Below are 13,582 nucleotides of genomic sequence, written 5' to 3' on the forward strand. Positions count from 1 at the left end.
TTTCTAAATTAGACAATTCGGTGAGTATGACTTTCCATATGCAGTTTTTTCTCCTACTCGATAGAAAATACAGTTGTGTCAATGAGGATTTATGCATCCTTCTGTTCATAACCACAGGGTTCAGACTTAATGAGGACTCGGATAAAAATAGAATGAGTGGTAGCAAATGTGTAAGTACAACCTACGGTAGTCTCTACCACCTGAATTGAAAAGAACCAAAGAGATTATTATATGCAGAAGCAAAAATGAAACGGGTAAGCACAAAAACATGAATGTGCCAAATGGATCATAAAATGAAGTTATTCTTTTCACATCTTCTTGACATTTTTTTTTCTTTCAGAAAAAATCTGACTCGTTTTTCGGGGGAGTCAAATTGAATTTTGATTGATAACCTTCAATAGGCAGGTGGGGTTGAAGGTTACATTTCACTAAGCTATGTATGCAAGTTCACATGTGTGCGCATGTTCCCGTTTCTGGTGCATTCTAAGGTTGACATTCCTCATCAGTCCTTCATAGTGTCCTGTCACTTGAAATCCCAACACAAGGAAAATTACATTAAGGAAAATTTGCTTTGACAGTTCACGATTCATATTGTTTTAATGCCAGAGGTATGGACACAAAGACAAAAGAATGTGATGCAACAGCGAAAGACCACAGTACAGTGGTACCTCTACATACGAATTTAATTCGTTCCAGGACCTTGTTTGTAAGTCGAAATGGTCGTATGTCGAGCAGGATTTTCCCATAGGAATACATTATAATTCCATTAATTCGTTCCAAAGCCTAAAAACATACACTAAATTCTTAATAAATACTGCTGGCACTGTTACAAATGGCAATTAAACATAGAAAAACAAATAAGTTATAAATAAATAATTCAGAATAATATAATAATAAGAAGAATAATTAATAATTATTCCTGTAAATAATGTAACGAATCGGATTCTAATATGGCGGACACTTTTTACTGTCCCTGAACGCACCGCGAAGCTGACGTCTCAGTGAGATAGGTCGGTGCGGTAGAGATAATACTTTCGTTTTCTTGAGAGCAGTCAACTGCTTAAGACAATGGGCGTTTTGTGTTGGATAAGTTCTTAAATAAATGATAAAAACGTGACGAAGCTGGCGATTTCCTTGGCAATGTTACCACAATAATAATTGTCACCTTAACTTATAAATAGTGGCGAACGGTGGTCGGAAGAGGACCATGGAGCTGTATTGTTGAGCCAGTTCAGGGACGCGCACCCCAAGCTCATATTCTTCTATAACTTGCATCTTCATTTCAAAGGTAAGCATCACTTTTTTCCTTGTTTCTCCAACTGTATCAACTTTTTTTGAAAACTGTGTTGATTTCTCACACAAGAAAATCCACCGTGCGTTCGTTTGCAGTGCTGTCATGTCGTCGTATTTCGAGCAACTCGTCGGATGTAGAAACAAATGGCGGCTCAAATTTTACGTCGGATGTCGAAAAGATCGTGTGTCGAAGTGATCGTATGTAGAGGTACCACTGTATTTTAAAATCTAACAGTTTGTGTTGATTTATTTTTTTAATACTTATAAAAGTATCATCTGAGTTGATGTTATGGTGCACTGAGATGATGCTTGTTGATTGTTTTTCTAAAACAAAAATCTATTGTCTATGCATGAACAAAGACAAGATTTAAACTAGAGCGGCACTCAAGAAACTGCACGGAGCGAACTTTGAAAAAGTCTTGTGTTGTTTGGGAAAATACATGAAAGGACGCATAAAAAAAAAAAAAAATCACATATTTTCTAATTCATACTTGTGGGGGGGGGGGGGGGTGTCACAAGTACAGTGGTATGAAACAGTATCTGAAGCTTTTGGAATTTCTCACATTTTTGCATGAAATCAGCATCAAATCATTGTCAAAATCACACAGATGTAAAAACGGTGTCTGCTTTAACTAAAACCAATCAAACATACAGTCCCTGACAAAAGTCTTGTCGCTTATCCATTTTGTAGAAACAATTGCTAATAACTTGCGCTGTCAAAATATTTTGGTGGTTTTAGTTAAAGCACTTTTTTTTTCATCTGTGTGATTTTGACAGATCAGATCACATTTGATGGTGATTTCATGCAGTAATGTGAGAAATTCCAGAAGGTTCAGATACTTTTTCATACTACTACAGATGATTTTCCAAAATTTTCCATCCCTCTTAAAAATTTACCGTACCTGTCATACAGACGTACTTTCCTCTATTATTTATTTACACTCAGGGAAAGACTGTCAATAGGCCAACTTATAAATTAACAAAACCAGTTTTACTTGTGCTGTAATAATACCTACAGTTCCCAGAGTTAAAATTAAGCAGAACGCCAAGTGCAAATGCTAGTTGCACCAGTTTAAATAAAATCAAACCTGCTGGGACTCTTGCAACAGACAAGCAAAACCAGAACTCGAATGTCAAGGCGAGCTATGCAAAACCAACCACTAATATGACAAGTAGTTTAAAATGAAATTGTTGCACTAGCCGGTGAAGCCGGGATGTTTAACGGCGTAGTTCTATAATTATGCTGGCCTTTTCAACTCTCCCGAGGAAAAAAAAAATTTTTTCTAAGACCGTTGTCAAGGCCAAGTCTTGAGGAAATCCTACTTTTTGCATTATCATGGATTTGTTCAAAACAAAAATGAAAAAATGGAACATGTGGTCTAGTAAGGAGCCCATCTTTCTAATAGTTCTAGCCAACCACTTCCCCATACAACAAATACATGAACTAAGGTGATTGTTATTTCATAACTTAGTGACAGAAATATACAGTGGATGAAACCAACAAACGCGTCATATTTCAGTTGTATTTTTTTCACCAAAATTACTTTCAGAATTGTGACCAAACATCACTTTTGAGAGACCTGAAAACACATTTCAAGGACAGATCTAAACACAATAGGGGAAAATAAAGGTTTCAAAATCCCAGCCAGAGCCTGAACATAATTCTCATAGAAAACATCTGTCGATTCACCATAAGAGGACTATGCACAATTGAAACCCTCACAAGTCTGACAGATTGGAATCCCTGGCAGTTCTAAGGCTAAAACTCCTGTTGACAAAAACTGACTATTTCTGCAAAAAGACATGTGAATTATTCCAAGACTTTTGGGGGAATGTTTTATGTGTGTCTTTAAACGTGTAACATAAATGTAACTGAACATTTCAGAAAAAGAACATCGTAGCGACAAGCATATGCGATAGTAGTGGTGTGGGGCTGCTTTGCTTTTTCAGGACCTGGACATCGTTTGAACATTGCCATTGTAATGTGCGCTTTAAGTACAAAACCAGCTGCACTGGTGACCAATGAAAACAGTTTGGTCCCACTGTTTAGCAGGCAGGAGGGTGAGAGGCGGTATAGGCGTGAAGCAGAAAAACATTTTTTTCGTAATTAAAACCTCGACCCTTTTCACCAGATTCTGATTCTAGGAAAAATGGCCCGATTGGCCCGATTTCTGATTATGTGGTCAGATTGGGACATCTCTAATGAATCTAATGTGGTCATAGTAATCCACCAAAGTCTTCCCAAACAGAGCTATTCAAGTCATCTGGTGAAAATTCTTCTAGTTTTAATATTGCAATACAGAGGTACCTCTACATACGAAGTTAATTTGTTCCAGGACCTTGTTTGTAAGTTGAAATGATCGTATGTCGTATGATGCGCTCCCTTCCTGTGACGTCACGCTCAAGTATGCCGCATGGCTGGCAAGAAACATCTTAATAAGCCACTTAAGATGACAATCGCTTTGATGGTGTTTTAAAAGAATATGAGGGTGCACGCACGCGCAAGCTGCGAATGAAGCTGCCCATCCAATGACGTACCGCAAGCAACACGTCACTTCCGCTCATTAATATTCATGACATTAGCTACTGTTGCTAAGTAGGGACAAGCCACCGTTTGTCCCTAATAGGAAATGAATGGAAATCGTGTACAAAGGAGATGTTTACAGAGCTAAAGCTACTAATTCTCTCCGAAAATGATGTGCCTGGTGCCAAATTCACTGGCAAAGATGTGGAAGAACATAAAAATGTTCAGTTAAAGAGATGGCTTGAGTGTCGAAGGCTGAAAAAGATTAAAAAAACGAGCCGACCTAAGCATAGCCTTAGCTTTTTCATCGACGCGACTGACAAAGGACATTCTCCTGTTTCAACAAGCTATCCTTTACCATCAGCCCTGTCTTTCTTATATATCCTCTTGTTGTCCTACGTCTCTGACCATTCTTGGGGGTAATTTAGGGGCAGTTTACACGGGGACTCTCCGAGAAGACGAAAAATTTCACATTAGCATCTATATGGTTTCATGTTTCCGTTTCCATTCGAACGATGTCGCAGTTCCGCGTGAAAACGATGTAGTATTTTAATGCCGGGCCCTAGTGGGCAGTGTAGTTTTACAAGGGGGCAGCCAATGACGCACTTCCTTGACAACAACCTCCACAGACCGGAAACAGCATATCCGCACACTGATAGCCATGGCGACCACTGCCACGCGTTTTTTTGGTTTGGATGGATGAGGAAGTAGAACTTTTACTACGCGCAACGTTGGATTATAAAGCTGCCTCAAAAGGTACAACAACGCAAACATTTGGCGCACTACACAAAGGACAAGCCAAAGTTCCGCCATGTTTGTTGTTGTGAATGTTTAGTAGCTGAGACTGCGCATGCCCAAAGTGACGTACGGGTGCGGGTGCGAGTCCCTACGTCATCGAAGCGAACGCGGTTTTCATTCATATGAACGCGCTGCGACCCTCGAAATCGGATTCTTCCACTTTGGAAGCAGGATTCAGAATTTTTCGTCTTCGCCTTCCGTCTTCGCCGACACCATATGCACGCGAGGCGAGTCCGCAACTCAGTCTTTGTGTCGCAGAGTCTCCATGTAAACTGCCCCACAGTTATCTTTGAATAGCGATCGCAAATGCTACTCAGTGACAGCCAACGAACACTTTTAATTTTTTCATTGATAACAAATCTTAATTCTATAATTTATTTACACTTCCTCCTTACTAAAGTTGTTTTATATATACAGTATATAACCTAGTCTATATACAGTGCCTTGCAAAAGTATTCGGCCCCCTTGAATCTTGCAACCTTTCGCCACATTTCAGGCTTCAAACATAAAGATATGAAATTTAATTTTTTTGTCAAGAATCAACAACAAGTGGGACACAATCGTGAAGTGGAACAACATTTATTGGATAATTTAAGCTTTTTTAACAAATAAAAAACTGAAAAGTGGGGCGTGCAATATTATTCGGCCCCTTTACTTTCAGTGCAGCAAACTCACTCCAGAAGTTCAGTGAGCATCTCTGAATGATCCAATGTTGTCCTAAATGACCGATGATGATAAATAGAATCCAACTGTGTGTAATCAAGTCTCCGTATAAATGCACCTGCTCTGTGATAGTCTCAGGGTTCTGTTTAAAGTGCAGAGAGCATTATGAAAACCAAGGAACACACCAGGCAGGTCCGAGATACTGTTGTGGAGAAGTTTAAAGCCGGATTTGGATACAAAAAGATTTCCCAAGCTTTAAACATCTCAAGGAGCACTGTGCAAGCCATCGTATTGAAATGGAAGGAGCATCAGACCACTGCAAATCTACCAAGACCCGGCCGTCCTTCCAAACTTTTTTCTCAAACAAGGAGAAAACTGATCAGAGATGCAGCCAAGAGGCCCATGATCACTCTGGATGAACTGCAGAGATCTACAGCTGAGGTGGGAGATGCTGTCCATAGGACAACAATCAGTCGTACACTGCACAAATCTGGCCTTTATGGAAGAGTGGCAAGAAGAAAGCCATTTCTCAAAGATATCCATAAAAAGTCTCGTTTAAAGTTTGCCACAAGCCACCTGGGAGACACACCAAACATGTGGAAGAAGGTGCTCTGGTCAGATGAAACCAAAATTGAACTTTTTGGCCACAATGCAAAACGATATGTTTGGCGTAAAAGCAACACAGCTCATCAACCTGAACACACCATCCCCACTGTCAAACATGGTGGTGGCAGCATCATGGTTTGGGCCTGCTTTTCTTCAGCAGGGACAGGGAAGATGGTTAAAATTGACGCGAAGATGGATGCAGCCAAATACAGGAACATTCTGGAAGAAAACCTGTGGGTATCTGCACAAGACCTGAGACTGGGACGGAGATTTATCTTCCAACAGGACAATGATCCAAAACATAAAGCCAAATCTACAATGGAATGGTTCAAAAATAAAAGTATCCAGGTGTTAGAATGGCCAAGTCAAAGTCCAGACCTGAATCCAATCGAGAATCTGTGGAAAGAACTGAAGACTGCTGTTCACAAACACTCTCCATCCAACCTCACTGAGCTCGAGCTCTTTTGCAAGGAAGAATGGGCAAGAATGTCAGTCTCTCGATGTGCAAAACTGATAGAAACATACCCCAAGCAACTTGCAGCTGTAATTGGAGCAAAAGGTAGCGCTAGAGCAGGGCGGTAAACCGAAAATTTACCGTCACCGAAATTCTTAACGATGACCGACGTAATTTTGACCATGTCGGTAAATTCGGTAAATTAATAAAACAAGAAAATAGTCTTTTCATCCCGCTTTGATTCTGTGTTGTTCGTCTGTTCATTCCCCTTTAAGAAAGCAGTGAATGTGCTTACGTAGGGAGTCACGTGATCATCAGGAAGCCAATCAAACAAAAGCCCGGTAAGCTAACGCTAGCAGCTAACGCTACAAGCAAAACGTGATGGAGTGTGGCTTAAGGGAGGTTCACCAAACTTTCAACCGACATTTAGTAGACTCTTGGTGGCATCCAGACGGGCTTTCACCCGCTGTCCTCCTTTGTTCTCACGATTTCCGGAGATGGTGCTTTCAGTGCTTTCTACTGGTAGCCAGGCTAACGCTAGCTAGCGGCTAACGCTACAAATGAACGTTATGGAGTCGGATAGAGGCTCTAACCTGGTCGAAACGGCTGAACTTAATGAGTGGAGTGGGCACGGACTGCATCTAGCAATTACTATGTGGCGTTATTTTGTATCTGTCTGTGTGTGTGATTCCTCTGATAGCTTTTGTGATGGTAAAGAATTCTGCATAAAGTACAATCCAACGGCGAAACTTATAATGACCGAGAAATGGCCCCAGCTATTTTTATTGTGCGTGCATTTATGAAAAAATGCACTGGGGGGGGGGGGGGGGGGGACCCTTAAACCATAAAGTAAACACTTGTATGTAATAATTATATCACAGCAGCCATTAACAATAAGTTGTCTTTTTGAAGTGTACTGTTCAAGCTGCAAGTCATTTGTGTTACAATTACATGTTTGCACAGGCATATTGATTTTGACAATGTACATTGTTCAAGTCATACACGCTGTTATAAATGTTCATACTTGAATTCTTATTGCTTACAATACATTTTTATTAGGGCTGTCAAACGATTAAAATTTTTAATCGAGTTAATTACAGCTTAAAAATTAATTAATCGTAATTAATCGCAATTCAAACCATCTATATAATATGCCATATTTTTCTCTAAATTATTGTTGGAATGGAAAGATAAGACGCAAGATGGATATATATTTTCAACATGCGGTACATAAGGACTGTATTTGTTTATTATAACAATAAATCAGTTCTAAATCAGTTATAGAAATTTTATATTAAAACCCCTCTTAATATTTTCGTTTTAATAAAATTTGTTAAATTTTCAATCAAAAAATAAACTAGTAGCCCGCCATTGTTGATGGCAATAATTACTTACACTATAAAATCAGTCGCACCCAAACGCCAGCAGAGGGCAGCAAAACTCCGCAAAACACAATTAACAGGTGGGCCTTTCACTCTAGTGACATTTAAATATGTCTGAGCTGGGCAAGTGCGTTAATTGCGTCAAATATTTTAACGTGATTAATTTAAAAAATTAATTAACGCCAGTTAACGCGATAATTTTGACAGCCCTAATTTTTATAAATTTAATGTTTAGACTGCATGTACAATTGTTAAATACAGTATATCAAATTGAATGCTGGTAAATAAATCAACAAGAAATAGTTAATCTGTATTTCATGCATTGATTCAGATTTTCAAATTATATAACAGTCCGCTTGGGCGAATTTATCGTCATTTATCGTTATCGAGATAAATCTGCTCAATTTATCGTGATACATGTTTAAGGCCATATCGCCCAGCCCTAGGTAGCGCTACAAAGTATTAACGCAAGGGGGCCGAATAATATTGCACGCCCCACTTTTCAGTTTTTTATTTGTTGAAAAAGTTTAAATTATCCAATAAATGTTGTTCCACTTCACGATTGTGTCCCACTTGTTGTTGATTCTTGACAAAAAATTAAATTTCATATCTTTATGTTTGAAGCCTGAAATGTGGCGAAAGGCTGCAAGGTTCAAGGGGGCTGAATACTTTTGCAAGGCACTGTATATATATATATAACCTAGTTATATATATATATATATATAACAGAAACGGTAACAGTGGCAGTCAGATACCATTGTAATTCTTTTCAGGTCATTCATTGTCAGACAGAAGCAGTACGGCACAACGTTACGCTAAAAAAATAAGTTGAAAATATAAAAATGGCTTACCTCTTTGTCCTCTGAAAGACCATGCCAACCCAACAAAATGTTTACTTGCATATGAAGTGTGAATGGATTCACCGAGCTGGTATTAAAAAGTCCGCGCAAGTTGATTTGTTCACATTTTTTCCTCCCGAGTTTTTGGTTTCCGGAAACGTATGAAGAAAACATCCTTCATGTGAAGTAATGTCTAGAGTCGTTTCTACAAGTTCCAAAAAAGCAATGCGTGATCGGCATGTTCGTTTTTGAAAGATTACCGGCAAAAAGTAGCACAAATTACGTTGTTTCTATGCGAGGGCGGGTCTATAATGTCCCACTTCGGCTTTACTTCCGCTTTACGATGCAACGTCACGGTCTAAAAATAGCATGCGTGCGGTACGCCATTCCAAAGCAAGCTAATAAGCCCAGGTTAAACCATTAAATGAGGCCTTTGAAAAGTTTCACAAAGATGACCGAGGGCTATAGCGATCACAAACATGATCACCGAAATGATGGCGCAAGACAACCAACCCTTTTCCCTTGTCGAAAACTTAGGATTCAGGTGGCTACTTTGTCATTTGGTGCCAGGTTCATCATTCCAAGCCGCCACCACTCATCAGATGAATGTTTACCGGCAAATTATGATGAGATTGCCACACGCTTCCATACTTCGATTGACAACCATGCACGGCACGTAGGTTTTCATGCCGAACATACAGTATAGATGTGTAATGTTAGTCCTGTCAGCATGCTTGGTAGGATTTCGTACTATGCAGAGAAGAAACCTCATACTTTATTGAAAATGGGTTCACTCACTGCCGTTTATATTGATTATTATAAGGCAAGCCATTCATCCTTTTTGTTCTACCATATTTTTGTTATGAGGAACGAGTGATGAACCTTACTATATAATGTTTGCATTTTACAGTGTTAGTTATAAGTTAGTAAGTTATTGAGAGGCCTTTTGGTTATTGATAGGCTTGCTGTCCTAACCTGTCTCCCAGGTTAAGAAAGTTGTTTCATGGACCAAGACCACAACAGTCTCCTCTCCTGTAGCACCAAATATTTTTGTCTGATGACAATGCTCATTGTTCAGGAAACACATCTTCACTTATACTGACTAATTGATTGTGATTGACTCAAATTATATGTATTTGAAAAAATAAATATTTGCACTTTATTTGAAGTCAAGACAGTTATTGTCTTTGTTTTGTTCATTATAATAATTTTCATGTCATTATGAAAAATCTGGTTAGGTCAAAGGCAAATCTATGTTGAATCCACCACTAGTTTTTTTTTTTTTTTTTTTTTTAAAACCTCCAGGTGTTCAAAAACTCGGGTGAATATACATTTAGAAAATTATATATTTATTACCGGTTATCGGTATCGGCTTTGAGGAGCAGAAAGTTATCGATATCGGTTTCAAAAAATGGATATCGTGCACCCTTACTCACAAGAAAACCCGCCATGTGTCCGTCTTGCGGGTAAACAAAGACACTGCTGCGCTGTCATAAATAATTGTATTTCGAGCATGTCGTCGGATATACAAACAAATAGCGAGCCAAATTTTACGTCAGACATCGAAAAGACAGTGTGTCGAAGCGATCATATGTTGAGGTCCCACTGCATATCGCAAACCCCCAAAAAGTCACAATGTCAGTTTTTTTCCCAATATCGTTCAGCCCTACTGGACTGTAATTTATGGAACCACAAATTCTGTCAATTGTTGATTGTTTTTCTAAAAACAATCTATTGTCTATGCATGAACAAAGCCAGGAGGGGCACTCGAAAAACTGCATGGAGCTTGTTCCCTCGGTAACGAACTTGGAAAACGTCTTGTCTTGGCCATTTTTAAATTGCCACTATTCATATCACACATCAATGAGCGATTTTCTACAGGCTAGATAACATCGTTTTCAGAACACAAGTGTGTTTTCATAACGGTTTTCTTTCGTATTTGTCTTTCAATAGTTATGTTTCACTAACAGCAAACACAAACCCATTAACCCAATGCAAAAAAAGGAAGAAGGGGCAGAGATAAGCACTCTGCCAGAGACTCTGGCATTGGAAGATGCACTGCCTCTCATGACACAAACCTGCAGCTTATCTATCCTACATGTACACAACAGGAAACCATGAGTATTAACAGTTCGAAACACAAATGATTCAACCCACGCATAGAACTGTGCCCTATGCTGCAACAATTAATCGATTAACCCGAGTAATTCAATTAAAAAAAACTTCGACTCAAATTTTGCTGCATCGAGGATTCGTTTAATTACAGTGACGTAGTAATGGTTTGTTTTGAAAGTGTTTGTATTTATTTTCTTGTCCAAAAAAGGGGAAAAAATATATTTGAAATATTCAATACGTTTAAGTTTTTAAGTATATATTGAGTAGAACATAATATTTAATCAGACAATGATTTAAATTAAAAAAAAAAAAAAAAAAAAAATGTGAATGTAAAGTAAAATAAATTAAGGGTCATTCAGGGCCCCTATGGTCTTGAGGCCCGGGACAACATACCCGGTTGCCCCCCCATGTGTAAACATTGTACTTGCATGTTTTTGTTGTTGTTGTATTTTTATTAGGGCTGTCAAATTTATTGCGTTAACGGGCGGTAATTAATTTTTTAAATTAATCATGTTAAAATATTTTACGCATTTAATGCATGCGCGGAACGACCCACTCACGCATTGCCGCAAACAGACTACAATGGTGACGTTTTACGTCTTTTGAGAGCTAAGAAGCAGAGACAGGCGATTGGAGTGGATACAGACATTTAGTGGGGTCCTGCTATTTATTGGCAAAAGCTTTGACATCTCTTCCACAACTATTATAACTATTGTGGCGAGCGACACGGGGAAGAATGGCAGGAGATGATCTTTTTTTAACACCCTGTATTGTACACAACGCAGAGAAGATATACCATCTGCAGACACCACCGACAGTCATGGTTGCCCAACTTCCCATCATGCATTTGGGCAGAACAGTTAAGTCGCTACAGTATCATTTACTGAAAGCACAACAAAAATAATATTCCTATCCCTCCAAAAAAATAATGTTCACAAAAAGAAAAGTGCTCAATGCAAAGACAACTGGTATTCCCAATCAAAATAGCTATGCAACATAATACTCAGACTTTGGTCAAACTGTATTCAAACATTTGGTTTAGCTCAACAAATACACTAGATGGCAATATTTAGTCACAATATACAAACTCACATTTATCTTTTAAGAATTACAAGTCTTTCTATCCGTGGATCCATTTCACGGAAAGAATGTAAATAATGTTAATGCCATCTTATGGATTTATTGTTATAATAATCAAATACAGTACTTATGTACAGTATGTTGAATGTTTATATCCGTCTTATCTTTTCATTCCAACAATAATTTACAGAAAAATATGGCATATTTAAGAGATGGTTTGAATTGTGATTAATTCATTTTAAAGCTGTAATTAACTCGATTAAACATTGTAATCATTTGACAGCCCTAATTTTTATTTTAAATCAAGAAAATGTTTTGTTATTTTTATTTAATCAGAATGTGCACTGTTTTTTTGTTTGGTCAAAAGAGAACCACCTTTACCACCTTCGACCTGCCTTGTACTTGACCAACATTAATAAACGGACCCATGCTTGTATGAAAAAAATTGTGGACCTTCAACATTTGTATTTGAGGACCCCTGTCATATAGGATGGACATTAATGTATAATTAGACTATAAATAAAGTCAGACTTACCGAATGGTTGACTCCCCACATAACCACGCTGAGTTGAGGATCACTGGAACGGAAGAGCTTCACTTTCTGGGCAACGAAGTGCTTCTTTTTAGTCTTGGTTTTGCTAGCAATGGCTGTAGCAATACTACTCGCCGAAGCCATCGTTTTGCAAGCTGGTTTTCAGTAACGTAGTCCGGGGGTTAATCTTCTGAATTTCTTCCCTTGACTGGCACAGTGGCCACCAACTCACGACTCAGTGGATAACAGTGCTATTCATTTAGTCAACTCTCTAGTCAAAATGTCCTAATCCCTTTCTTCATCTAATATCCACCACAGCCTGTCTATAACCATATGGACCAATCTCAACAAGGACTAATGGGGGGCGGGGGTAAGTGCGATGTTGAAGCTAATATTCTTGTTCTCCTACGCCTGACAGTCCACCATGTCCATCTGTGTGCATTCTCGAGCACGCCTCTCCCCCCTCTCGGCTCGCCCGTGGAACTCCGCAACCCTGCGACGACGTGAAGCCTCACTGAGCTGGCATTAGCATAGCGGCAGCATGCTAGTTAGCAACCATATAGGTTAACTCGATAGAAGCGTAAAGGCGTGGAATACTGGACAACACGGCATAAAACGACATCGGAAGTGTTCGCGTTGTCTCGAGAAAACGACCGAATGGACAGTTTAATTGTGCCGAAGCACTCACAGGATACTTTTGACCGCCAGCTAACGTTAGCTCATCCGACCTTCGCCGGCCAGATAAACGCACCAGCGGGCTGCCGCCGTACACCTGCTATCAGTCCGCAAGCTAGCTGGCTAGCTACTAGCATTAGCGGCCAAAACCTTCGTCCTGCGATTTCGTACTCCGTCCGCGGAGATGCCAAAGCTGTCGTCCTTTAATGTCGCAGAGAACGCAACGAAGGCAACGTCTTTCACGTAAAGTCGACAGGCGATTTCAATCCCTGCGCTGCACTCGCGTTCATGTGGACCGCTGCTGTCAAGTGACAGCTCGACAGAGGGGAGTTGACACTCACGCAGCCTGGGCTTTGCAGGGGCTGCGTCCTGATTCGCTGCAGCCCCCCTAGCTGCCCGCCGGCCGGGATCAGGCTTCTGCTTCGTCAATTGGGCTCCTAGCACATCCACAACACGTCGATCATATAATGACAACAAATATCGTGAATGTGTTTTACTAATATTTTATGACCTGCAGGTAATCGAGGGCATCATTCTTTTTCTTCATACCGTTGCAATCATTATAGCCGTACACTGTAATTTGTCAAACAGCCCTTAATCAGGCTGAAGTGCTTAACTGAC

At 39.5% G+C, this 13,582-nt stretch overlaps 1 protein-coding gene across 3 annotated transcripts in view; it reads right to left on the reverse strand.

Annotated features, from left to right (window-relative positions):
* pip4k2aa (phosphatidylinositol-5-phosphate 4-kinase, type II, alpha a) overlaps nucleotides 1-13,328 on the reverse strand; it is a 67,248-nt gene extending 53,920 nt beyond the window's left edge. For 2 of the 3 annotated variants that reach the window (XM_057824020.1, XM_057824019.1), the window contains exon 1: nucleotides 12,290-13,328. In XM_057824020.1, coding sequence (XP_057680003.1) covers nucleotides 12,290-12,430 — 141 coding nt within the window. In that variant the 5' untranslated portion in view covers nucleotides 12,431-13,328. The remainder of the gene's footprint in view (nucleotides 1-12,289) is intronic. The other variant, XM_057824021.1, reaches the window with a different exon arrangement.
* Nucleotides 13,329-13,582: the final 254 nt, after the last annotated feature.

Source organism: Corythoichthys intestinalis, chromosome 20 (genome assembly GCF_030265065.1).
Source record: "Corythoichthys intestinalis isolate RoL2023-P3 chromosome 20, ASM3026506v1, whole genome shotgun sequence".
Classification (NCBI taxonomy): Eukaryota; Metazoa; Chordata; class Actinopteri; order Syngnathiformes; family Syngnathidae; genus Corythoichthys; species Corythoichthys intestinalis.